This window comes from Anomaloglossus baeobatrachus, chromosome 4 (genome assembly GCF_048569485.1).
Source record: "Anomaloglossus baeobatrachus isolate aAnoBae1 chromosome 4, aAnoBae1.hap1, whole genome shotgun sequence".
Taxonomy (NCBI): Eukaryota; Metazoa; Chordata; class Amphibia; order Anura; family Aromobatidae; genus Anomaloglossus; species Anomaloglossus baeobatrachus.
Genome location: NC_134356.1, coordinates 428566279 through 428593653, shown reverse-complemented (window position 1 = coordinate 428593653; position 27375 = coordinate 428566279). Strand labels below are relative to the sequence as shown.

The 27375-nt window shown below is 45.0% G+C and overlaps 1 protein-coding gene across 1 annotated transcript in view; it reads right to left on the bottom strand.

Annotated features, from left to right (window-relative positions):
* The window catches only part of LOC142302472 (uncharacterized), a 134216-nt gene that overhangs the window by 19614 nt on the left and 87227 nt on the right, over positions 1-27375 (bottom strand). Inside the window, exons 12-14 of the mRNA XM_075343540.1 lie at positions 27156-27319; positions 26236-26350; positions 15561-15709 (exon numbers count right to left, since the gene is read on the bottom strand). Coding sequence (XP_075199655.1) covers positions 15561-15709; positions 26236-26350; positions 27156-27319 — 428 coding nt within the window. The remainder of the gene's footprint in view (positions 1-15560; positions 15710-26235; positions 26351-27155; positions 27320-27375) is intronic.

Below are 27375 nucleotides of genomic sequence, written 5' to 3'. Positions count from 1 at the left end.
AAAAAAGAGAGAGATGTCCAGCTCTTCAGGCAGAGAAACCAAGGTCTTTAATTCATCATGCAGATACAACGAATAACATCACCAGCACTACGCGCTTCAGGTGAAACACTCACCCTTAATCATGATGCTGGAAAGGCGGCGCTACAGAGTTTATATACTACCTGCAATCGTGTGACTCACAATGATCCTATTGGTAGTAGGGTGTGTTCATGATTAAGGGTGAGTGTTTCACCTGAAACGCGTAGTGCTGGTCATGTTATTCGTTGTATCTGCATGATGAATTAAAGACCTTGGTTTCTCTGCCTGAAGAGCTGGACATCTCTCTCTTTTTTATCTGCAATACTAGGCTGTGGCAGTGCCTGTCCGTGCTCCAGGGGACAACCAGGAGTGAGCCTACACACGGTGAGCTGATATATATTACTGGATATATCCTATATACTCGAATGTAAGCCGACCACAGTAATGTGCTCATTGTTTTGTAATGTCCCCTGCTGTAATGTCCCCATTGTTTAATAACGTCACCTGCAGTAATGTCCCCTGCAGTAATGTCCCTATTGTTTAGTAATGTCCCCTGCTGTAATGTGCCCATTGTTTAATAATGCCCTCCTGCTGCTTCCCCCCTTGTCCTCTATTATGCCGTAGTTTACACACAATAAAAGATATTGTCACCTGTTCTCCATTCCCATGGTGCCTCCTTGCAGTTCGCAGGCACGTAGACCCCTTTGTGGTAGCGTCCGTGCATGGAGCCGCCGCTGCAGGATGTCGTCATGGCTTTACTGCAGTTGAATGCTTTACGGCGCTATTACGGAGGGGTCTGTGTGCCTGCGGACTGCAAGAAGCAGCTGGAGGCACCGCAGGAATGGAGGACAGGTGAGAATATCTTTTATTGAGTGTAAAGCCATGACGGCACCGTTACCGCCATATAAGACGACACCCGACTTTTGAGAAGATTTTTAGAGGTTAATAAGTAATCTTATACGCCGGAGAGATTAATGTTCACACTTTGTGTAAGTCTGTAATATTTTAAGCTGGACCTAGTTTAGCAAAAAAAAAAAACACCACACAATACATCAAAAGCGTCTAGTGTGAATCAAGTCTAAGGAAACTTAACAAATTATCACAAAAAATGAAGAAAAAAAAAGAGCCACTTTAAATCTAAAAGATGAAGAGTTAGAAACAGATAAATTTGTTTGTATTGTGTTCTGGTCCAGCAGTTCCAATGAAAACGGTGTGCTTGAGCAGGAGTGACCTGCTAGCCAGTAGTTAACCTGATGAGTGGTGCAGAGCATTGTAATTTGTCATACTACGCATGGCTGCAAAGTGGACCCTTGTGGATGTTGTGGTACTAAGTCTAAGACAGCCCAGTTTTCATATTTACACATCACAAGGAAGGTTAGATTTTGATGAAGGATATCTCCAGGTTGCAGTCCCATAGTAGCCACTACCAGCAACAATAAAAGCAATAGGCGAGAAGACAGGACTGGTTTTTGCTACTCCGTCTGAGAGCAGCATAATGTAGGGGCAGAGACCCTGATTCCAGCGTTGTCACTTACTGAGCTGTTAGCTGTCATTTTGATAAAATCAATGTTTTCTCTGCTGCAGATCTAGCAGTTACACAGAGCTCATGAATATGTTGGAGTACCTGGCAGCATACCAACTAGTCCTCTAATGATTATCTACTGCTGATTAATCAGTGATTTTTTATCAATGTTACACTAAGCAGCTAAGTAAGGGACACATCACTGGAATCAGGATTTCTGCCCCTACGGTATGCTGCTCTCAGATTAGGTGGAAAAACCTGGTGACAGATTCCCTTTAAATGTGACCATAAGACCATTGGATGTGAAATGAAAGCAACAAGGCAGTAGTGTAGTCATAAATAGGCTGAAATAATGATCTGAGTGTTAAAATTACAGACAGATAATTCAAAGAGTGAGGTAATTGGCAGAGTCTGGGAACAGAGCTAGGAAATTATAAATTACTGGACTTTCCATAGCTCGTGACAGCACCAAGAGAGAGGGCTATCTGTACAGGACAAGAAACCTACAAGTATAAAAGGAAATAATCACCTAGTCATTGTTTACAAAGAAGAATTGGAGAAACTAGTTAAAAATAATTAACAAAAATTAAAGTGGACCCCACTTTTATTTCTTTTATTTTTTTTTTGCTTTCTACATGCAGTCACACCACCATCACCAAGAAGAAAGAGAGGGAATATGAACAGTGCATTCATGGAATTCTATGACTATGGGAAGAGATAGAGGCAGAGGGAGGAGCTAGAGACAGAGGGAGGAGCTAGACGCAGAGGGAGGAGCTAAATACAGAGCTCCGCCCCCTCCTCCCTCTTGTATCTATATAGAATCTCATCAGTAACATCTGCCCTCTTCTATCTCAGTAATGGGAATGTCTTCACTGAATACAGATTTTACCTCAGAATTGAGAATTTTGATAAGCTGGGCAACCTTTGGAAACTCCTGAAACTGAATAAATAAGGAGCTGTTTTTCCTTAGTAGATTCTAAGGGGTACTTTGCACGCTGTGACATCACTACTGCGATATCGTCGGGGTGAAATCGAAAGTGCCGCACGTCCGGCGCCAGTAATGACGTCGCAACGTCTAAAGCCTAGATGTGCCGATAAACGATCGCAAAAGCGTTGTAAATCGGTGATCTGTGTAGCGTCGGACATTTTCATAATGTCGCACCAATAGGAGATACGATGTTGTTCCTCGTTCCTGCGGCAGCACACATCGCTGTGTGTGAAGCCGCAGGGGCGAGAAACATCTCCTTACTTGCCTCCACCGGCTATGCGGAAGGAAGGAGGTGAGCGGGATGTTTACATTCCGCTCATCTCCACCCCTCTGCTTCTATTAGCCGCCTGCCGTGTGACGTCGCTGTGATGCCGCACGACCCGCCCCCTTAGGAAGGAGGCAGGTCGCCGGCAAGAGCGACGTCGCATGGCAGGTAAGTGCGTGTGAAGCTGCCGTAGCGATAATGTTCGCTATGGCAGCTATCACAAGATATCACATGTGCGACGGGGGCGGGTACTATCACACTCGGCATCACAAGCATCGGCTAGCGATGTCGCAGCGTACAAAGTACCCCTAAGTATTGAAGGTGGCATCCACTATTATCGAAGCAAGAGAGCAAAATGATTTCCTGAGATCTGTGGACATTAGAAACAACATTCGGAAGAAACGCCAGATCAGGTTTAAAAATAACTTTATTATTAAGAATCCTAGAAAGATTTACTGACAAGTCTTCAGGCTCCCAAACCTTTCTAGTAGAAATTATGGCTACTAGAAAAATATTTTTTATGGTCCAGATTTTTAAAGAACATGTAATCAAGAGGCTCAAAGGGCCTGATTGACATAAATTGCAGAACTAGTTAAAAATCCCAGGGAGGAATTTTTGTTGAAGAAACAGCTCTAGAAACCGATGTAAAAATATCTAATTTTTACCTTAAAAAGAGTTATATGCTGAAACCATAAATTTATGAGTGATAACAGTAACACCTCCATTAACCCCAATCTGAAAAAAAACCCTCAATTTTTTCAATAGGTGACGTTACTCACATCAGGCTGGTAGAATGAGTCAGTTGGTGGTTCAAATAAGCTGCAGTGATCATGTTAAGAAGATCTTGATGGGATGATTGTTCACAACCAAAAAAAAGGCTTTACGTGCATTTAGAACTGTAGATAGCTCCTTTAGATTTGAACAAGCATTTGAGAGGGTTTGCGGTCAATCGTACCTTGAGCTACTGGATCATCCAGGTATGCCCAATCCTTAGAGCTGGCATCTGTAGCAATGAATCATCGGTTTATTATCTTCCAATACACTCCTTCCTCATGAAGCCACCAACATACAGTAGGGGCATGCAGGTCTTATATGAAACAATATTTGTGTGCTCTAGATGACCAACATCCCCATCCCACTTGGACAGGATGTTTGGTTGAACTTCCAGGAAGTGAATTTCAGCCCACTGAACTACAGGAAGACAGGAACGTAGAGAACCTAGCACTGCCATTACTTTCGTTATTGAAGGACACAGAGATTCTACTACAAAAGGTACAATTAATTTGATTTTTTGCAATTTCTTTCTTGAGAAAGTAAACATTTTTCCAATAAAGTAATATGAATTACCGTTGGCTTTGTGTGAACATCTTTGTTTTCTCTAGGTTTATCTGCCACCCAAAGGCCATGTCCACACATTGAGTATTTGGCGAGGTTTTTTTTTTACCTCAGTTCTTGTTAGAAAAAAACAGGAGTGGACCAATTAGAGGACAAGTATAATAGAAACACGGGCACTACTTCTATATTTTTCACCCACTCTTGGTTTTGGCTTACAAATAATGAAGTAAAAATAACTCAGCAAATAATCAACGTGTGTACGTGGCCTAAGGAGGGGAGGATATCAAAAACTCTGTTGGCCAAAGATGTTTATCTTTTGCGGAAGCCACTGTGAAGACACAGCCCTGTTCAATGTCTGTCAGGAGTAAAGGTGGTGTCACACACAGCGACGACGACAACGACGTCGCTGCTAAGTCACCATTTTCTGTGACGTAGCAGCGACGTCCCGTCAATGTCGCTGTGTGTGACATCCAGCAATTACCTGGCCCCTGCTGTGAGGTCGCCGGTCGTTGCTGAATGTCCTGCTTCATTTTTTGCTCGTTGCTCTCCCGCTGTGAAGCACACATCGCTGTGTGTGACAGCGAGAGAGCGATGAACTGAAGTGAGCAGGGAGCAGGAGCCGGCTTCTGGCAGCCTGCGGTAAGCTGTAACCACGGTAAACATCGAGTAACCAAGGGAAGACCTTTCCTTGGTTACCCGATATTTACCTTCGTTACCAGCGTCCACCGCTCTCACGCTGCCAGTGCCGGCTTCCTGCTCCCTGCATACGTAGCTGGAGTACACATCGGGTTAATTACCCAATGTGTACTCCAGCTACATGAGCAGGGAGCCGGCACTGGCAGCGTGAGAGCACACCGTTTAGCGCTGGCTCCCTGCACTCCTAGCCGTATTACACATCGGGTAATTAACCCGATGTGTACTCTGGCTAGGAGTGCAGGGAGCCAGCGCTAAGCGGTGTGACGCTGCCAGTGCCAGGTCCCTGCTCACGTAGCTGGAGTACACATCGGGTAATTAACCCGATGTGTACTCTGGCTGAGTGCAGGGAACAGGCAGCCGGCACTGGCAGCATGAGAGCGGCGGACGCTAGTAACTAAGGTAAATATCGGGTACCCAAAAGAAGTGCTTTCCTTGGTTACCCGATATTTACCTTAGTTACCAAGCGCAGCATCGCTTCCACGCGTCGCTGCTGGCTGGGGGCTGGTCACTGGTGAGATCTGCCTGTTTGACAGCTCACCAGCGACCATGTAACGACGCAGCAGCGATCCTGATAAGGTCAGGTCGCCCGTCGTGATCACTGCTGCGTCGCTATGTGGGACCCCAGCTTAAATGTTCTTAATTTGGCTAGACATGGGTCCCTGTGGTGTGTTAACTTGTGTTTGTTAAGTCATTGTTTTCCGCAAGACTCATCAAGGTCGTCCATTGTTTAATAATGTGTATTGTTAAGTTAATGTAAATTCCCTCAGCCTCTCTGTCTACATTACTCAGAGGAGAATTATACATGAGAATTAACTATGCGGATTGGAATGCCACCCAATAAGAGCAGAGCCTTATTCCACCAATCCTGTAAGACCACCATACCCTGGGATGAGTGCCTGGGAGATATAATAAGGTACTGCTTGAGTCACTAGTGTGTTATTTTGCTATATGTCTTCAACCTAGGGTTTTTGATCCTGGTTGGAAGTCCTTTACCCAGCCTAGGCACTTCGGTGCCAGTTAGGGGATCATAAACTGGATTATTTTGTGCAGGGGTACAGCCGAGGATTCTAGGATTTGGCTACAAGAAACCCAAGTTGTGACAATTTACTTGGCTACGGACTTTGCTGGGCTCGTGAAGCTTCCTACGCTTGTCCCTATCCTACTCTCATTGGTGCCTGCCAAAAGCAGGGTGCTGCTGGTTTGGGGTATGTGGCCCTAGAAGCTCCGAAGGTACGAATATTCTAATCCCTGGTGAGACAGCGCAAGGGTGAAACTCTGTTGTCTGTTACATTGTGTGATTTGCATGGTTTTGTGTTATATGCCTTTGATGGGGATCCAATAAAGTCTAATTATTGTGGTTCCCATACCCTGTGTTGTCTGAGTAGTGTTCTGCCCTCAGGTAAGGAGTTTGGGTGTTCAGTTAGGATGAGCCCTGGTGGTTCAAAAGGATTTCTTATTCTCTTACATGAACTGCCATTTCTGAACATTATTGGTAAATTTTCGTCGAACCATAGCGATACCAAAAGGTAATGCCTGGAACTGAAAAAGGGCAAGCTGATTTTCTTACAAAGACTGCTACCCTCTGATGTTTCTGATGGCAGGCATATATAAGCACATGATAATAATAGTTTTTAAAATCTATTATGGACATGAGACAACAGTGATTGATTTCTAGTTTGTATCTTGAAATATCTGTATTTAATGAACTATTCACTCTTTTGAAATGTATTACTACTGTTTAGGAGCTGTTGGGTTATTTTTACAAAAAAAGAAGTTGGAAATAAAATTTTGTTGTATTTCTGCCACTGTAACCGGGACTAAAACTTCTTTCGCTAACAGGGATCAGACGTCTGCTGACTGCTCATTTTGAAGAAGACTTAGGTTGGAAAACATTAATTCCTTTGGAGGAAGAGTGACAAGTTCTACCATGAACCTGATTTTTAAAGGAGTTGTCAACTACTCGGACAACCCCTTTTCACTCCATATGTTTACCCCTTATAAATTATCAACACTTATACTCACCTCCAGTGCCAGTGCTGTTCCAGCTGTATCAGTCTGCCTGTCTCGGGGACCACTTGAGATTGTTATGCCAAGCAATCTCTGCAGCGAATCAGCAGCCACTTCACTTTCACCACCTTCGGACTTATCATATACATCCAGAGGAAGTGAAACAGTAGCTCTTGCTGTTTAACAGGCACTATCCATCCTGAATCAGAAGCCTGAGCAGCTCAAAATGCATGACTTCTTCCCATAATCGATTTCATAATAAAAAAGGTCTGCAGGACATTTGGCCTTGCAGATCTCCAGGCTCGACATGCTAGGTATTTCTAGTGTGTTGTCTCCTCTCATGAGACTGCAAAAAAAAAAAAAAAATCAGCAGGTCCGACCCGCTCTACTTTCAGGTTACTTGGGTCACAACCTACACAAAGCTAGTGATGCTGGAAATGATGCGGTGCGATAACGTCGTGCCAAAGGCTGGTACTTGCTTGCCAGAAGAGGAGCTCTATAGATGGCAAGAAAATTCCAGCTGTACATTCTCGAGAAAGCGCAGATAGAGAACGTCAGTACGATCATTCTCAGGTAATATCAGGGGCACAGTTTCAGAGAGGTAAGAATATAAAAAAGGGTTTTCCTCTCTGTGAAAAAAAAAGAGAATTTTGTTTACTTACCGTAAATTCTTTTTCTTATAGTTCCGACATGGGAGACCCAAACCATGGGTGTATAGCTTCTGCCTCCGGAGGACACACAAAGTACTACACTAAAAGTGTAGCTCCTCCCTCCGAGCATATACACTCCCCGGATGACAAATCCAACCAGTTTAGTGCCAAAGCTGAAGGAGGACATCCACCCATAAGTAGAGATAGAGTAAAACCCGGAGTAACCGGAACCTCTGTCTACAACAACCGCCGGTGAAAACACATGGAACAAGAAAGCTGCCAACAGGCAACAGGGAGGGTGCTGGGTCTCCCATGTCGGAACTATAAGAAAAAGAATTTACGGTAAGTAAACAAAATTCTCTTTTTCTTCATCGTTCCTTATGGGAGACCCAAACCATGGGACGTCTCAAAGCAGTCTATGGGTGGGAAATAAACAGAAACCGAGAAGTAGGCAAACCTAACTTCACAAATGGGCGACAGCCGTCCGAAGGATGCGTCTGCCCAAGCTCGCATCTGCCGAAGCATGAGCATGCACTTGGTAGTGCTTCGAAAGGGTGTGCAGACTAGACCAAATGGCAGCCTGACAGACCTGCTGAGCCGTAGCGCAAGAGGCACCGACAGCTCTGGTCGAGTGCGCCTTAATCCCCGGCGGGGGAGGCACCTCAGAACATTGGTAGGCATCGGAAATGGCCGACCTAATCCAACGAGCTAGGGTCGGTTTAGAAACCGAGAAACCCTTGCGCTGACGTGTGGTCAGCACAAAAAGAGAGGTGCACCGCCTAAAAAACAGCGGTGCGTGACACATAGATCCGGAGCGTCCGCACCAAATCTAAAGCATGCAACGCTTTCTCAAAGCGATGCACAGGGGCCGAACAAAGGGAAGACAATTGAATGTCCTGGTTAAGGTGGAAAGGAGACACCACCTTAGGGAGAAGGCCCGGAGTCAGACGGAGAACCACCTTGTCTTGGTGAAAAACCAAAAAGGGTGACTCCGAAGAGAGCACAGTCAAATCAGAGACTCTCCTGAGACAAATTATGGCCACCAGAAAGACCACTTTCTGTGAAAGACGAAACAACGAAACATCCCTAAGAGGCTCAAAGGGGGGTTTCTGTAAGGCCATGAGGACCAGATTAAGGCCTCAGGGATCCAGAGACCGCCGGTAAGGCGGAATGATGTGAGATGCGCCCTGCATGAAGGTGCGCACCTGGGCCAGTCGGGCGATATGCTGCTGGAACAACACTGACAGAGCCGAGACCTGTCCCTTGAGGGAATGAGGGACAGTCCTAGCTGCAGGCCGGACTGTAGAAAGGACAGGATGGTCGGCAAGGAAAAAACGGCCAAGGAGCATGGCCGGAAGAACGACACCAGGACAGGAAAATTCTCCAAGTCCTGTGGTAAATCCTGGCCGAGGAAGACTTCCGAGCCTGAGTCATAGTGAAGATGACCTCGGAAGGAATGCCTGAAGCCGTAAGGATTCAGGGCTCAAGAGCCACGCCGTCAATCTGAGAGCCGCAGAATTCTGGCGGAAAACGGAGCTTCTGAGAGAAGGTCTGGCCGGTCCGGGAGATGCCACAGCACCTCTACGGACAGACGGAGCAGGTCTGGGAACCAAGCTCGCCTGGGCCAGTCTGGGGTGATGAGTACGACCCGACGGCCCTCCATTCTGATCTTGCGCAGGACTCTGGGCAAGAGAGCTAGAGGGGGAAACACGTAGGCCAGACGGAACTGGGACCAATCTGTAACCAGCGCGTCCGCTGCCAAGGCCTGAGGATCGTGGGAGCGAGCCACGTAAACCGGGACCTTGTTGTTGTGCCGGGATGCCATTAGATCCACTTCCGGAGTGCCCCGCCTGCTAAATTGACCGGAACACTGCCGGATGCAGGGCCCACTCGCCGCTGTCCACGGTTTGACGGCTGAGATAATCTGCCTCCCAGTTTTCTACGCCTGGGATGTGGACTGCGGATATGGAGGACTTGGAGTCCTCCGTCCACTGAAGGATACGTTGAACTTCCAACATTGCTAGGCGGCTGCGAGTCCTAGGAGTACAGCCCTGATTTCCAGCACATTGATCGAGAGGGCTGATTCGGACGGAGTCCAAGTGCCCTGTGCTCGGTGGTGTAGAAACACTGCTCCCCAGCCGGATAGACTGGCATCCGTGGTGAGAATCACCCAGGACGGGGCCAGAAAGGAGCGTCCCTGGGACAGAGAGAGGGGCCGAAGCCACCACTTAAGAGAGCTCCTGGTCTGTGGCGACAGAGCCACCAGCCTGTGCAAGGAAGAGGTCCCTTGTCCCAACAGCGGAAAATGTCCAGCTGCAGGGGACGCAGATGGAACTGGCAAGGGGAACCGCTTCCATTGACACCACCATCTGACCCAGCACCTGCATGAGGTGCCTGATGGAATGACGGCAGAGCCTCAGCAGAGAGCGAACCGCCAGATGAAGGGACTGCTGTTTGACTAAGGGCAGCTTCACAAGTGCCAGCAGAGTCTCGAATTGCATCCCTAGGTACATAAGTTCCTGGGTTGGGGTCAGAGTGGACTTGCAAGCGTGGCGAGAGTGAGCGAGACACTCCGCTGAGAGTGAGCGAGACACTCCGCTGAGAGTGAGCGAGACACTCCGCTGACAGTCTGCACTGGATGAAACCCTGACTAGAAGGTCGTCCAGGTAAGGAATCACTACCAACCCCTGGAGGAGCTGAACCGCAACTGGTGAAAACACGAGGGGCCGTGGCTAACCCAAAGGGGAGAGCCACGAATTGGAAATGTTCCTCTCCAATTACAAAACGTAGACAACGCTGGTGAGAAACTGCGAATGGCACATGCAGATAGACATCTCTGATGTCGATGGATGCCAAGAAATTTCCTTGGGTCATTGACTGATCGCAGAGATTCCATGCAAAATTGCCGCACCTGAACATGCTTGTTGAGAAGCTTGAGATCCAGGTCGTAAAGCACCTTCCTTCTCGGGGACTAGGAAGAGATTTGAGTAGAAATCTCAGAACCGTTCCCAGTCGGGAACTGGTACAATTATTCCATTGGCCTGCAAGAGTGCCACGGCCTGTGAGAAGGCGGCGGCCTTGGAGCAGGGGGGAGTTGACAGAAAAAATCTGTTTGGCGGCTGGATAGAATTCTATTCTGTAGCCGTGGGAGATGGTAACCCACACCCACTGAACGAAGATGTGTTGAAACCACACGTCGCCCAAGAGGGAGAGCCTGCCACCGACCCAGGACGTTACTGGCGCGGCCAGATAATCAAGGGGAGGCTGCCTTGGTGGCAGCAGCTCCTGCCGACTTAGGACGCGGCTTCATGCGCCAGTTGGTTTACGGACCTTGGCTGAGTTAGTGGACGAGGCCGAGGGCTTAGAGGATGACCAGTTAGAGGAAACGAAAGGAACGAAACCTCGACTGGTTCCTGCCCTGGAAAGGTTTCCTGGGTTGTGGCATGGAAGTACTCTTCCTGCCAAAAACTTCCTTAATAATTTCATCCAATTGTTCACCGAATAGACTGGTCCCAGCAAAAGGGAATCCAGCAAGGAACTTCTTAAGAAGCATCTGCCTTCCACTCTCGAAGCCACAGGAACCTGCGGATAGCGAGGGAAGTAGCCGAGGCTACCGCAGTGCGGTGACAGTCTCCAGCTATAGGATGAAAAGACTGAAGCCTGGAAGTTAAGACAACCATGTCGGGCATAAAGACCCTGGTGAGGGAACGCTTCTTCTCCCGAGAAGCAGAGATGGCTTTGAGAGCCCGCACTGCTGCAAAAGATGGGGAGAACGAGGCCCTTGCCGCCGTATATAGATTTGGCCAGAATGACAACTTGGCGGACAGTGGGATCTTTAGAGAGGTGCCGTCAGCCACTGACACAACTGTCCGGGCTGAGAGACTAGACACCGTAGGGTCCACCCTTGGTGAATGAGCCCACTCCTTGACCACCACTGGTGGAAGGGGGAAACAGTCATCAGAACCACGCTTTGGGAAGCGTCTGTCAGGACAGGCTCTGGGTTTGGTCACAGTGGCCTGAAAAAACTGGAGTGGCTAAAGAACACACTCCCCGTTCTCCTAGGCAAGGTATACTGATGCTTTCCTGCTAGAGGGGGTTGCTCCCCTGATACAGGCAGATTGAGGTGCAGTACAAATATAATGGACGCAATCAAATGATTAGCATCTGCGTCACCTTCGGACAATATGGTACCTGGAGTAGCGTCCGAGCCCCTAGTAAAGGCATCCTCCCCGTCCTGCGAGTCAGCTCGTGAATCAGAGCCGCGGGACGAGGAAGGAAGGGGACCCTGCGTCTCCTTTTAGGAGGACGGGGTCTGAGCCAGATGAAGAATCCTCTGTGAGCTTTGCTGAGCGAGCCGTAGCAGCAGAAGCGCCCTGAGAAGGGGGCTGATGCAGGCTCAGCAGTGTCCGGGACAGCTGTCCCCTGGAGAGAGGGATTCTACTCAAGCCGGGGGTTCAGCCACCGGAGCCGGAGCAGCCGGAGGGACCACTGGGGATGAGCTTCCAGGCTGCGGCACCACTATGTTAGAACAGGCATCACAATGTGGTTATGTGCTTGGTACAGACAGTACGAGTCTACATGCGGTGCATAATAAAAACAGCCTTGCAGCCCTGCTCTGATAAAAGACATGCTGCAGAAGTGGGGGCTCTGTCCAGAAAGACCCCCAGCAGAGTATATAAACAGGGTATATAAGCAGCTGCACAACCGGAGGTTGTGGCTTGCCAGACCGTTTAACATAGGAACATCTCTGTGCCCTCCAGATCCCCCAGAAGTGGGGGCTCTGTCCAGAATGACCCCCAGCAGAGAATATAAACAGAGTGTATAAGCAGCTGCACAACCGGAGGTTGTGGCTGCCAGACCGTTTAACAATCTCTGTGCCCTCCAGATCCCCCAGAAGTGGGGGCTCTGTCCCAGGCCCCCATTTGCCACAATGTGTTATGCAGACATTGAGAACGCTGAGAAAATGGCGTCCGCAGCGAGGAGAGGGGGCGGGGCCTACTCTGAGAGCAGGACGGAGGGCAAATGAGGCATACAGGGGAGGGAATCTTTCCTCATTGAGGAGTGTCCCTTCCCTGTGCTGAACAGCCGCTGGGTGGAGCCACACTGTCCCCTGCACTGACTGACATGCAGGGGTAGAGAATCGAAACTAGGCCTCAGGCGAAGCCGGGGCCTAGATTTAAACATGCGGCCAGCGTGCAGGCACCATCGGCGCGGTTCTCCAGTGAAAACTGGAGAACCGGCCGGAAATGTTAACATAGTTATAAAACACACTCTCCCCCAATATTAAAGTACAAGGGACCCCTGGAAAGACCACCGTCTGTGGTAATAACGTCTCAGTACTTTGCTTGTGAGACGCAGGTGCCAGGTCCCTGGGGGATGATCGCTCCATCCGTCAGGGTCCTGAAAAGGGCTGCGGATGGAGACCAGTCTCCTGCAAAGCAGAGAGAACCGTGATGGCTCCCACTTCAAGCCAGAGCCCGAGGGATGGTGAAGGAGCGCGGCATGTGAAGGCTCCAGCCTTGTAATATCAACCTTAACAGCACCGCCGACACAGTGGGGTGAGAAGGGACATGCCGGGAGTCCAGATTGGACCCGCTTTTTTTCCAAATCTTTGAAATCAAAAATCAGAGGATGCATGTGTGTGTGTGACCTCCTGAACACAAAGCATTGAACTGGTTGGATTTGTCATCCGGGGAGTGTATATGCTCGGAGGGAGGAGCTACACTTTTAGTGTAGTACTTTGTGTGTCCTCCGGAGGCAGAAGCTATACACCCATGGTTTGGGTCTCCCATAAGGAACGATGAAGAAATAAGGAACTACCTCCCATACTTCACCGAAGGCAGAACCTGAGCTCTATGGACTCCCACCTGAGACAGAAAAATGCTTACTTGGTAGATGAAGGTCTCCCCTTTTACACTTAGAGGTTTCCTATTCTGGGTAGTCAGTTCTCTCTCCTGGTACTTTCACGGACGAGGAGAAAATCAAAATAGAAATATATATGGCTACAGGCAGGCAATTAAATAAATGGTCACTTTGACACCCAAAAGTGAAATAGCTGGATTTATATATCAAACCTAAATGACTTTATCTTAGAAGCAGTCAATGGAAGGTATGGCTGTAAAGCAACTCAGCACAGCACAGGTAAAGGATGTAGTTACATGCCCAGGGAAGTTAGCATAAAACTCACTTAAGATGCTAATAGGATCGAATAGTGTCATATGAATGACACGAGAAGTGCACCTGATCACTTAACATCCCAGTGAGAACAATGCAAGCACACAAGGAAAAGGTGCTTGAGCATAATAATAGTGCATGTAGCTACTGGATGAGACTGGATAACTGGCAGATGCATAAATCCTGTAGGCTATGTGCACACTTACCGGATTTTGCCGCGGATTTTTTGCGGTTTTGCTGCATGTTTTGCTGCAGAAAATGTTCATAACATCTCTGCAGTGAATCACCAGCAAAACCTATGGGCAAAAAAAATCCTGTGCGCACTAGGCGGAATTTGACAGCTGCATGTTTTGCTGCAGGATTCCCGCAGCAAAAACAATTGCATGTCAATTATTTTCCGCACGTCGCTGCGGGATTTCACTACATTGACTCCAATGTTAATCGTGAAATCCCGCAGGGAATAACGCAGGAAGCAAATTCTGTGCGGTTCACTGCGTTTTCCTGCGTTATTCCCTGCGGTATTTCGCGGTTTACCTCCGGTAATGTACATCACCTGTCTGCGGTTTTGCAGGGAAGTGATGTCATTACAGGAAGAGGAAGCCGTGCAGAGAGTAAACACACACACACATCACAGACACACACAGACATAGATCACAGACACAGACACATAGAACACACATAGAAAGAAAACGGAAATATAGAAAACAAAGAATGTGAGCTCCGCTGTATATTTACCGTCCAGCCGAGGTAAACACACAGCGGCGGCCCGGTATTCTCAGGCTGGGGAGAGAGAGGGGCAGGGTTAATGTCCCCCGCCTCACTCCCCCTCCCGCAGCCGAGAATATCAGCCGCAGCTGTCCCGGGACTGTCGCATGCATTATGCGGCAGCACCGGAGTGTCCCCGGCTCTTCCTGCCGCCGTGTAGCAGTGGCGGTCAGGGTAATACAAGGGGTTAATGGTGGTGGATCACCGCCATTAACTCCAGGCTTGATCATGGCAGCGTCTATGTGACAGCTGACATGATCAACCCGTAAGTAAAGTGAATAAAACACAGACACCGAAAAATCCTTTATTTTAAATAAAACAAACAAGCCTCGTTCACCATTTTATTAACCAATCCACAGCTCCGGCGTTCTGCGCTGCTTACATCCAGCCGCGACTGTCACAGACACAGTGCTGAATGAATGCAGCAGACAGCAGAGGTAATTACCGGTCATTTCCCACGGCCGGTAATGTGAACTCACTGCCGACCGTGGGAATTGCAGCGATCTGTCCTCTATCTATCTGTCTATCTATCTATCTATCCCTCTATCTATTCTTCTGTCTATCTATCTACTATCTCAGAATTAAATGATTTTTTTTTTTTTTTTTTTTTCAATGTGCTTTATTGCATTGAATGCAATAAAGCACATCCAAACCCGCACGCGGCAATACCGCGAACAATACCGCGGTGAAACCGCAGCAAACCGCATGTGGTTTTCAGGTGCGGTTTGCCGCGGTTTTTTACCGCGGGTGCGGTAATCTTTGAGAGCATGCGGAATTTTCTCAAGAAAATTCCATTTCCCAGTGTGCACATAGGGACAGTGGAAGCAGGGGTCCTCACAGATCACCTTTGCCACCAGGATTTGTACTTATGAGAGTGTCTCTTCAGTCTTAATTTAACCAAGCACACAGAAATAGATGTGTTACATAATTACATTTTGCATAGCAAAAAAAAGTACAAAATAACAGATTATTGTTTGCTGTAGCACCATTGATGCCAAATACTACGAATCAACATCAACAGACCAGAAGTTTTTTTTTTTTTTAATCTATCATCTTTGGAATATGAACCTAAACTCAGATTTTCCAGTATACCATAAGACAAGACATTGCAATTCTATAAAAACTTGAGTACACCGTTACCTGCAAAACCTGTGAAACTGTCTTTGACAAAGGCTCTCTGATGGCATTCACATCACTCATGTTTCTGCAGTTTATTGAGAAAAACTGCATCTGAAAACAGTTGAATAATTCTAACTCGCTCTTCATCACATTTTCATAAAACTGTTTAGCTGAAAAAAAAATAGATGAATAAAAAAATACTAATGTTTAAATGAATAATTACAATAAAATCTCTATTGGACGACGACATATAACTACATTGAAATCATAGATGTCCATAAATGTTTCATGATTTGGAGATGCCTTTTTCAAATGAATAAAATTTGATTTACAAAAAAAAAAACTACATTGAAAAGTAATCTCCTAACAACTTTACTCAGAATGCCTACAGAGGCACAATGCTACACTGATAAGTACTAGAGATTAGCAATCCTGCCAAGGATCAGATCGGTTCAGGATCGCCAAGCCCGCCTGAGATCGCCAATCGGACTGTCCATCCTAGCCGAACCCAATAAATTCAATGGAAGGCAAAAGTGATGTTGTAAAATGGTGTTGGGGGCTGTGAAAGAAAGAAAATAAAAAAGGGTTAAAGCAGTACATACTTACTGAGTGTGCCTGCTCTCACTGCTTTCCCCTTCCACCGTTGTCTGACTGGCTGACGTTGGACCACACCACAACCCTCTGAGACAACGTCTCTGATTGGTTGTAATCAAACGCTGTCTGTGTCCTTATACTGGTGATCAATAAATAAAAATTGGTGTAGTGCCCCCCCCCTATATTGATACCAGCAGCACTAAGCCGTGTGCTTAACTTGGCTGTGTATCAAAATAGGAGGAACTGCATGTAGCTTTTTTTTTTTTATTATTTAAATAATTTAAAAAGAACGACTTGCGGTTTCTCCCAATTTTGATACCCAGCCAAGATAAAGCCTGACAGCTGGGGCTGGTATTCTGAGGCTGGGGAGAACCATGGTTTTTGGGCCCCCAGCCTAAAAATAGCAGCCTGCAACGGCCAAGAACTGTTGCTCTTGCCAATTGCCCTGGTGCAGTGGCAGTCAAGGTAAGAAGGGGTTAATGGCAGCCCACAGCTGCTACTAAGCCCTAGATTAGCTAGATTAGTAATGAGGATGGTGTCATGTCCCCACCGGAGTCCGCTCCTGCGACTTCTGCCAGGCGACGCCGTATTCCCACCATGGATAGTGCTGGTGATGGGAGAGGAGTCGGTGCCCGTGGCTCTGCTGAGCACAGGCTCCGCTCATCCACTAGGCTGGGTTTCCTTGGGACCTGCAGTACCACTGGCTGACAGTAGGTGGCATGTGTCTTCCAGCTGAAGTTGCCATCATTCACCTGCAACCAATGGGAAGATACAACACCCTTTTTATTCCCCATCCTGTCATCTGACCACTGCCAGAGATAATCTGTATTCCTGGTTCCTGTGCCGTTTGTATTTTGATTTCTGTGCGCTGACCTTGCTTGTGTTCTGACTACCATTCTGCTGTCGTTTTGTACCTTGCTGCCCGTCCCGGATTTGACCTTTGCTTTGTCTCTTCACTACGCTCTTGCCTGCCGATTCTGTTCCTGTATTCCTTTTCCTTGTTTTTGACCCTGCCTGACTACCACGCACTACAGCCTACCACAGGTGGTGATCTCTGGGGCTCTGTGTAATTCCAAATCCCTGTATAGGGGTTAAAGGGTTGCGGAGCTCTCGGGGTCCTGCTTTATGAGCGGCTTTCCTCTGGCCTCCCTTTACAGCCAGTCTGTGTCTGTGGCTCCAGGCACGCATTAACAGAGGGTCTATGAGACCCCCCCACATTATTATTCTGTAAGTGAAAAGAAATTAACACAAACACTGAAAAAATCCTTTATTTGAAATAAAATACAAAAATTCCCACCCTCTTTCACCACTTTATTAACCCCCAAAAGACCCGGGTCTGACGTAATCCACACTAGGTACCATGACGATTTCTGCTACATCTGGAGCTAAAATGATTGGCCATAGAGCATGACCGCCTGCTGTGAGTTTCAGGCAGTGATTGAGCCATAGCCATGAGCGGTGAAGTCACTCAGGTTAGTTGCGGTCACAGCTGGAGGTTCCCACAGCCCTCCACCTAATGACCGCAGGTAACCTAACCTCATGGGACCTTCAGAGGTGAGGCCACGGAGTTCATTGAGGTCCCCTGAGGTCAAGTTACTTGTGGCCACAGGTGAAGGGCTGTGGGAACCTCCAGTTGTGACCACAAATAACCTGAGTGATGTCACCGGTCATTGCGCGTCTCACTCTCTGCCTGAAGCTCAGAGCGGATGGTCATGCTTTACGGCCGCTTACTGTGACTTCAGTAATGTAGCAGCACGTGAATTGTCATGGGACCTTGTGTGTATTACGTCGGACCTGGGTCTATTTGGAGTTAATAAATTGCAAAAAGAGAGTTTTTTGTATTTAGTTTCAAATAAAGGATTTTTTTGGTGTTTGTGTTTATTTCTTTTCACTTACAGACTAGTAATGGGGGGGGGGGGGTCTCATAGCCTCCCATTACTAATATAGGGCTTAGTGGCATTAACCCCTGTGGGCTGCCATTAACCTCTTATTACCCCAACTGTCACTGCACCATGGCAATCAGGAAGAGCTGGGTAAAGTGCCGGGACTGTGACATCTTAGGGATGCGGCAATCCTAGGTGGTTGCAGGCTGCTATTTTTAGGCTGAGGGACCTCCAATAACCATGGGTCTCCCCCACCTGAGAATACCAGCCCCTAGCTGCCTGGCTTTTTCATGTCTATGTATGAAAATTGGGGGAACAGTACTCCATTTTTTAAAAAATTATTTAGCCACATGCGGTTCCTCTTATTTGGATTAACTGCCACGATAAGTGCTCAACTGGGGCTGCAGCCTGTAGTTGTGGCTTTATCTTTGCTGGTATCAATACAGGGGGGCCCTACGACATTTTTTTCTTTATTTATCACCAGTCTAAGGACAGACAGTGTATGTGATTCCAACCAATTACAGGCGCTTTCTCAGAGAGTGGGGGTGTGGTCCAATGGCAGCCAATCAGAGATGGCGATGGGTTTGGAAAGCGGTGAATACGGATGAGGGATAATTATTGGACTCGAAAGTAGTGATGTAGTGCTGCAGTGGTGGGGAGACTCAGTATGTACTGCTTCAACCCTTTTGATTCCTTTTTTTTTACCGTGGCCAATCAGCCATGCCAATACTTGATATGGCTGTGATGGGCACAGAGGATCGTTTTTGCCATCCAAACATTTACCGATCCTAGGCAAGGTCGACGACTTTTGCAGTAAATGTTCGGATGTCCAATCCCGATCCAATCAAAGATCATACGATTTTAACATATTCCAATCTTTGCCGATCAGGATCGCTAATCTCTAGTAAGTACACACTTCACTAAGAATGTGCTCTTTTTTATAAATGTGAAGGCATTGTAAACTATATGCCTTTTCGACAATTAAACAACCATTCTGTTGTAGTAAAAAAAAATCTGCAATTTTCGAACTATTTAATATTGTGGGGTCTGATGCCAGGTGTACTAAATAAAATTAGTTCCACTACTCCCCAAAATGCTGGGACCATTTCAACTTTGAATATTAATGCAAGGTCTGATCAAGGGTTCAGAAACCTCAAAATCTGTCAAATAATCAAGTGTTGTTAAAAAAAAAATCACTCTGCATATTATAAAATGGTACAGATGCTGACAAGATTGTTAGTACCCTTCTGCTAAACCAAAAAACTCCAGAAAAAAATACACCATTAATAAATGTCTTTATTAATATATCAGAAAATAAAACCTAATTAAAAAACAGAAAAGGAGAAGTAAAAATAGAGATAAACCCTGAGTGGTAATAATTTACTTCTGAGGAAGCAAGACAGTGAAACGCGTGTCAGGGGGGACCCTGCGATAATCATTTTCCTCTATCTTATGTCAAACTATGTCCATACGGATTGATGCTGGTTGTTATTTATATATCTATTTTGCCTCATTGTCTATTGCCTGATTGCTCCACTGGGAGAAACAAAGAAATCTTTGTGGTCACTTGTTACTTATTATATGTCAATTTCTATGTAAACTTTCTCTATTTATATATCATCTGAATTTTGTCTAAGGCTTATTCTTGTAATTATTTCTATATTTTCACTTTCTAAATAACAGAGCTTTATCACCACCTAGTGTCCAGCTTACATACTATATGTTAGTTAGCACAGTGTATGCTGTAAATAGTTTTTTGCATTTGCTTTACGTACACATCTTTTTATGAATGGTTTGAAATGTATTTATTTCCTAATTTTAATCAATTATTACTGATCAGAGTTTATCTCTGTTATTACTTCTACGTTTATATTTTTTAATCATGTTTTATTTTCTGATATATTACTAAGACCCTTTTTAATGGTGTATTGTTTCTGGAGCTTTTTTGTTTATAGGCTGTGGCTACTAGTTTATGGGAACTCCTAATCTAATTTTCTGACAATGTTTGGGTTGTTTCACCCTTCTGCTAAAGTAAGAGAAATCTACGATAGTCACTGAAATAACCAGAAACTGACAAAATTAATTTTCAACTTCTATTTACTGAACTAATGAAAATCAGACATAGGGGTTTTTGTTTATTTTTTGTTACTCCACAATTTAAAAAGCATACTAATCAAAATGGCCTTGCCAAAAATGATGGTACCCTTAAATTAATATATTCTTTTGAGGCAATCACTGGAAACCAATGATTTCTGAACCTCTCAATTAAGGCGGCGTTACACGCTACGATTTATCTGACGATATGTCGGCGGGGTCACGGTTTCCATGACGCATATCTGGCATCGTTAGCAATGTCGTTGCGTGTGACACCTACGTGTGACTCCGAACAATCGCAAATAGGTTGAAAATTGTTGATCGTTAACACGTCGTTCATTTTCAAAATATTGTTTGTCGTTTGGATCGCAGCAGACATATTGGTACGTTTGATATCCTGCAAACGACGAACAACATCCACACGACCGCCTTGGTGAAACAATATATCGCTGAACGATTTGGCGTCGCTTGTGAGATCGTTACGTGTGACCGCTAATAAACGATCTCGGCAAATCGTAACTACGATCTGGGCGTGTCACATTGCTAATGAGATCGTCAGATAAATTGTAGCGTGTAAAGCAGCCTTTAGACTTTTGCATCTGTTCACAGGCACTTTGGCTCAATACTCGTGAGCAAACTGTTTTAGCTGTCTCATGTTTCAACATAGCCTTCTCCAAACTGAATGTTTCAACTCCTTCCACTGATGTTCAATAGGTCAGAAATCAAGTTTAATAATACTCCAAAGCTTTTGGCCAAAGGACATTCTCCCAGAAGCTTTGTGGCTTGTCAATATGCATTTTGGCAAATTCCAGTCTTGCATTTTTATGATTTGCTTTCAACAGTGGTTTCCTCTTCATTTATATTCCATCAAGTCCACGTTTTCCAAGACAGTGATGGATGGCGTGATGTGACACTGATGTAACTTGACCTTGGAGTTCACTTGTAATCTCTTTATTATCCGTTTCTTCAATATGTCATAAATTTTCCTCTTGTGGCCATGTCCAGTTAGGCTGGCTAAAGTCCCACAAACTTTAAACTTCTGAAAAGTATGTGAAACTGTAGTAATAGGAATATCAAGCTATTTGGAGATGGTTTTGTACCTTTGACATATTTGTCTATGATTTTATTACAAATTTCCTGTGACAACTCTTTCCTTAGCTTTCTTTGGTACATGTTCAGTGTAGTACATACCATGATACCAAACAACACAGTGACTACTTTTCACCCTTTAAATTGGAAGACTGACTGATTACAAGTTTGTAGACACCTGTGATGCTAATTACTTGACACAACTTAGATTCACATGGTCAATTTATTTTCAATATTTTCTAGGGGTTTCATCATTTTTGTCCAGGAAATTTTCATTAGTTTTGTTAATGTTGTGTTGAATCATAATTCAAAAGCAATGTCTCATTTTCATTAATTAATATATAATACTTTTGCTGTCAGTACCTGGTGTGATCTCCATGTGCAGCAACAACTGCATGTAAGCATTTACAGTAATTGTTGATTAGTTCTGCATATCGGCTTGGAGGAAGTTTAACCAATTTCTCTCTACAAAACAGCTGAAACTCTATTATGTAAATGTGTTTTCTCCAATGAATTGCTCGATTCAAGTCCTTTCACGACATCTCTATAGGAATATGGTCATTACTTGATCTCATCATTCCATATACCATTGTTTCAAAAGCCACAGGCTTGTCCGGGTGATCTTTACAACATAGTGAATGGGCAGAAATGTTATTTTTGGAGAGCAGTCGCATTCTGCTTCCAATCCTACCATTCACACCATTGTTATTCAGTGGTCTTCTTTCGGTGAACATTAACACTAGCTAATGTGAGAATGACCTTTAAGTGCTTGGATGTTACCTTGGGTTACTTTGTGACCTTCCAGACCATTATACGACTTGCTCATGGCGTGATCTTTGATGGGGACGGCTCATTGGGCAGGTAATAGCAGCCTTGAATTTCCTCCATTATCTACACAATCTGTCTGACTGTGGATTAGTGAAGTCCAGACTCTTTAGAGATGGTTTTGTAACTTTTTCCAGCCTCATGAGAATCAACTTCTCTTCCTCTGAAGGCTTCAGAAACCTCTTTTGCTTGTACCATGTTACATTTCAATAACCATTTGATGTGGAGATCAGACTTTGATAGGTCAATGTTCTTTAAATAAAAACAACAGGGTGCCCACCCACACCTGTTTCTTATCCTATTGACTGAAAACACCAGACTCTGATTTCACCTTCAAATTATCTGCTAATGGATCAAAAACTTTGACACGCTAAGACGCAGGGACGCCAACGTGCTCACCTCCGCGGTTGCCCACCTTAGTCTTTTCTGCTGCATCCGGGGAACCCCCTTCTGTCTGGCATCTCCACACGCCAGGACCTTAAAGAGACAGCACACACCCTAAAGTTTCCCTAGCCAATGGCTGCCAGTTACCATGTATTTAAGGCACCTCACCCAGCAGGGAGGTGTCTGAGCAATTAGGTTGCTAGTGTGTCCAAGTGCCTGCTGATATTGCTGTTTATTGCTCCAAACCAGTCTTGCCTGTTGCCAGACCAGACTCCAGCCTTTACCTCTGACCTTACCTGCTGCCTGTCCAGACTCCAGTCTGTGTCTCTGATCCCATCATGCCTGCTGCTTTCTGCCAGTCCAGACTCCAGCTTGTGGCTCTGACTCAGTCTGGCCTGTAGCCAGTCCTGTCTCTAGTCCGTTGTCCCGACTCTGCCCTGTCTGCAGCTGTTTGGGTCTGCTGCGGCGAACTCGGGGGCTGCCTTGGAGTGGTACATGGCAGCTACCTGCAGCACAAGCTTAACCTCACCACCTGAGGCTTTAAAAAACACCAGATAGTCGCTTTATCACACCTCTTCAGGGTGGTGCAGTGGGTCCACTCACCCACTTCTGTTTACACACCCGCCCTTGCAGCCATAACACAGAGTCTAATTTTTTTGGCTCATTTATTTGATTCGGTTCTCTAAGTCTACTGTTAGGACTGTTTTAGGTCAAATTTATGTAGAAATATGGAAAATTCTGAATGGTTTAACAAACTTTCAAGCACAACTGAAAAATGTCCATATACAGTTAGGTCCAGAAATATTTGGACAGTGACACAATTTTTGCGAGTTGGGCTCTGAATGTCACCACATTGGATTTGAAATGAAACCTCTACAACAGAATTCAAGTGCAGATTGTAACGTTTAATTTTAAGGTTTGAACAAAAATATCTGATAGAAATTGTAGGAATTGTACACATTTCTTTACAAACACTCCACATTTTAGGAGGTCAAAAGTAATTGGACAAATAAACCAAACCCAAACAAAATATTTTTATTTTTAATATTTTGTTGCGAATCCTTTGGAGGCAATCACTGCCTTAAGTCTGGAACCCATGGACATCACCAAACGCTGGGTTTCCACCTTCTTAATGCTTTGCCAGGCCTTTACAGCTGCAGCCTTCAGGTCTTGCTTGTTTGTGGGTCTTTCCGTCTTAAGTCTGGATTTGAGCAAGTGAAATGCATGCTCAATTGGGTTAAGATCTGGTGATTGACTTGGCCATTGCAGAATGTTCCACTTTTTTGCACTCATGAACTCCTGGGTAGCTTTGGCTGTATGCTTGGGGTCATTGTCCATCTGTACTATGAAGCGCCGTCCGATCAACTTTGCGGCATTTGGCTGAATCTGGGCTGAAAGTATATCCCGGTACACTTCAGAATTCATCCGGCTACTCTTGTCTGCTGTTATGTCATCAATAAACACAAGTGACCCAGTGCCATTGAAAGCCATGCATGCCCATGCCATCACATTGCCTCCACCATGTTTTACAGAGGATGTGTGTGGTGTGCCTTGGATCATGTGCCGTTCCCTTTCTTCTCCAAACTTTTTTCTTCCCATCATTCTGGTAGAGGTTGATCTTGGTCTCATCTGTCCATAGAATACTTTTCCAGAACTGAGCTGGCTTCATGAGGTGTTTTTCAGCAAATTTAACTCTGGCCTGTCTATTTTTGGAATTGATGAATGGTTTGCATCTAGATGTGAACCCTTTGTGTTTACTTTCATGGAGTCTTCTCTTTACTGTTGACTTAAGGTACTGTCACACATAACGAGATCGCTAGCGAGATCGCAGCTGAGTCACCGTTTTGGTGACGCAGTTGCGATCCCGTTAGCGATCTCGTTATGTGTGACACTTACCAGCGATCAGGCCCCTGCTGTGAGATCTCTAGTCGTTGCAGAATGGTCCAGGCCATTTTCTTCAAAGGCGATGTCCTGCTGGGCAAGACACATCGCTGTGTTTGACACTGTGTAACAGGATCACAGTGACTGCTGAGATCGTTATACAGGTCGCTACTGCGATCTGTATTGTTCTGCATCGCTGGTAAGATCTCACTGTGTGACATCTCACCTGCGACCTCCCAGCGACTTATCTGCGATCCCTATCAGGTCGCATCGTTTTTGGGATCGCAGGTAAGTCGCTGTGTGTGAAGCACCCCTTAGAGACAGATACACCTACTTCACTGAGAGTGTTCTGGACTTCAGTTGATGTTGTGAACGGGTTCTTCTTCACCAAAGAAAGTATGCGCCGATCATCCACCACTGTTGTCATCCGTGGACGCCCAGGCCTTTTTGAGTTCCCAAGCTCACCAGTCAATTCCTTTTTTCTCAGAATGTACCCGACTGTTGATTTTGCTACTCCAAGCATGTCTGCTATCTCTCTGATGGATTTTTTCTTTTTTTTCAGCCTCAGGATGTTCTGCTTCACCTCAATTGAGAGTTCCTTAGACCACATGTTGTCTGGTCACAGCAACAGCTTCCAAATGCAAAACCACACACCTGTAATCAACCCCAGACCTTTTAACTACTTACTTGATTACAGGTTAACGAGGGAGACGCCTTCAGAGTTAATTGCAGCCCTTAGAGTCCCTTGTCCAATTACTTTTGGTCCCTTGAAAAAGAGGAGGCTATGCATTACAGAGCTATGATTCCTAAACCCTTTCTCCGATTTGGATGTGAAAACTCTCATATTGCAGCTGGGAGTGTGCACTTTCAGCCCATATTATATATAATTGTATTTCTGAACATGTTTTTGTAAACAGCTAAAATAACAAAACTTGTGTCACTGTCCAAATATTTCTGGACCTAACTGTAATACTCGATACAGTGCAAAGCACCGATACAGACACCTTCTCAATACAGCACCAAGAGACCATACGAGTAAGACCTGGGACAAATAGAAACATTAATGTCGCATATGTCCTAATGTCACGGAATTACCCTGTACTCAATAAATTGACAGACACTCTTTTTGTATCTAAACTGTTGTGAAGTACTGTTACAGAAGTCATTTTGATATACATTTGATTTGATTGTTTTTTATCATCAAGATAATGATTTGCTTAGCTTTACTTAGAGAAGAGACAGAAAGCTCCATGGACAGTTAACTGATCACAATTTTTTTCCGTGATAGGAGTTCTCAGAGATCATCTATATCCTGGCAGAAAGTATTCAATTTCTTAACATCACCACAGGAAAAATTAAGTAATACCCAGTGCCCATTCACAGCCAATCAAACTCATTAATAAGTCTGGGACAGGATAAGTCCACCAGAGCATGAGACACTGGTCAAAAGATAAGGAAACTGAACAGAAGAACCCCCTACCAGTCCGTGAAAGGGTTGTCTTCAGTTTTGAAGTTATCCAATATATGATGACTGGCGGTGCGACTGCTGGGACTACTACCGATCCTGAGAACCGGCACTCTAAACAGCATCCACTCCATCATTCTCCATTTATTTTTAATGGAGGTGCTGAATATCAGCAAAGCATAGCACTCAGCTATCTCTGGTGGTACCATTAAGAATGAACGGATTGGAGGTGTGCCTTGATTATTGATCAACTGCTTCCTTTTCCAAGTGATCTTCACAGACGAGGTTCTCGGGATCAGTGGGGATCCCAGTGGTTGGGGTACCAGAAATCAGGAAATACCCAATCCCATAGATATACTATAGCTTTCAAACTTGAGATAACCCCTTTAATTCAGAAATCCCGAACAGGTGTATGAACCAGTTTGTTTGTTTTTTTTAAATGGACAAGCCTATGCACCAGAGAAAAAAAATAATTACTTACCAATTAATGTACTGTTTTCATCTGGTAGAGTATCTAAATGACTTCCAATCAACACAACATGTGGCTTGGACTGAGAACTATGGGTTATACTGAGAAATCTGAGCCAAAACATCAACTAAAAAATGGAATATGCAAAACAATAACAGCAAATTACATAAAAGTAGACTCAGCTCTTGGGTTACAATAGTAAATGGAACAGACATTTCAAGTATGTATGTAAGTATGTATTAATTATGGACCTGTTTAAACAAAACCATCAGTACAATACAAGAAAGAGGCCTTATAAATATGAGTGTTTTCACTCTTGAGGTAACAATTTTTAAAAGTAAATTCCCGTCTCACAATGCTGTAGAATTTTGTCAGGACACTGTAAAACATTATGATCAATGGAGATCTGATAACTGGAACCCTTGGAGATTTGGAGACTGAAAAGATCAAGGACATTTGGGCTTTTCTCCTACCCAGCAGCCCTTCTAGTCACCTAGTTAAAAGTTAGTTCTCCATGGCTATAACAGTAAACTGAGCTCAGTCTTTTCCAACAAATGTAAAAGTGAGGAAAGGTGAGGCATAGGAAATAAATCTAGAGTATCTAGACAACATTTTCCTATATCCTCACAAACAGTGTTAATGCCAAACTTGTAACTATTTGTAGATTCCAAATCTCCACTGCGATGGTAGCTATATGAATTTGGAATTCACCTTGTATCACATTCTTGGGTAACTTCAAATATTTGTTGTAGCCACTTAAATTTCGACTATTGGATATAAAGGTTGTTATAGACTGGTATTCCCTCAACTATTATAATCAAGGTTACATTTTTGGTAGTTCTCCTATAAGAATACTCATTTACTGGTTGATGCCAGGTACTAAAGCATCCCCAACCTTTACAGGCCTTTTGGAGTTATTGATTGATTCATACCTGTTTTAGTGCATGCCTCTGTCCTCCATTCAGGTCACTCTCAATTCCTTCTAAACTAAATATCACACAATATAATGTATTTGGTCCACTAGTACTCAGGAGTAGGGAGTGGGTAAAACAGTACTCCATTTGCCCTGCAAAATCCCAGATTACCAAAGATGTATCTATAGAAAGTGCGCAAGAAAAAAAAATTAACATTAACCCTGAAAACATGTTTTCA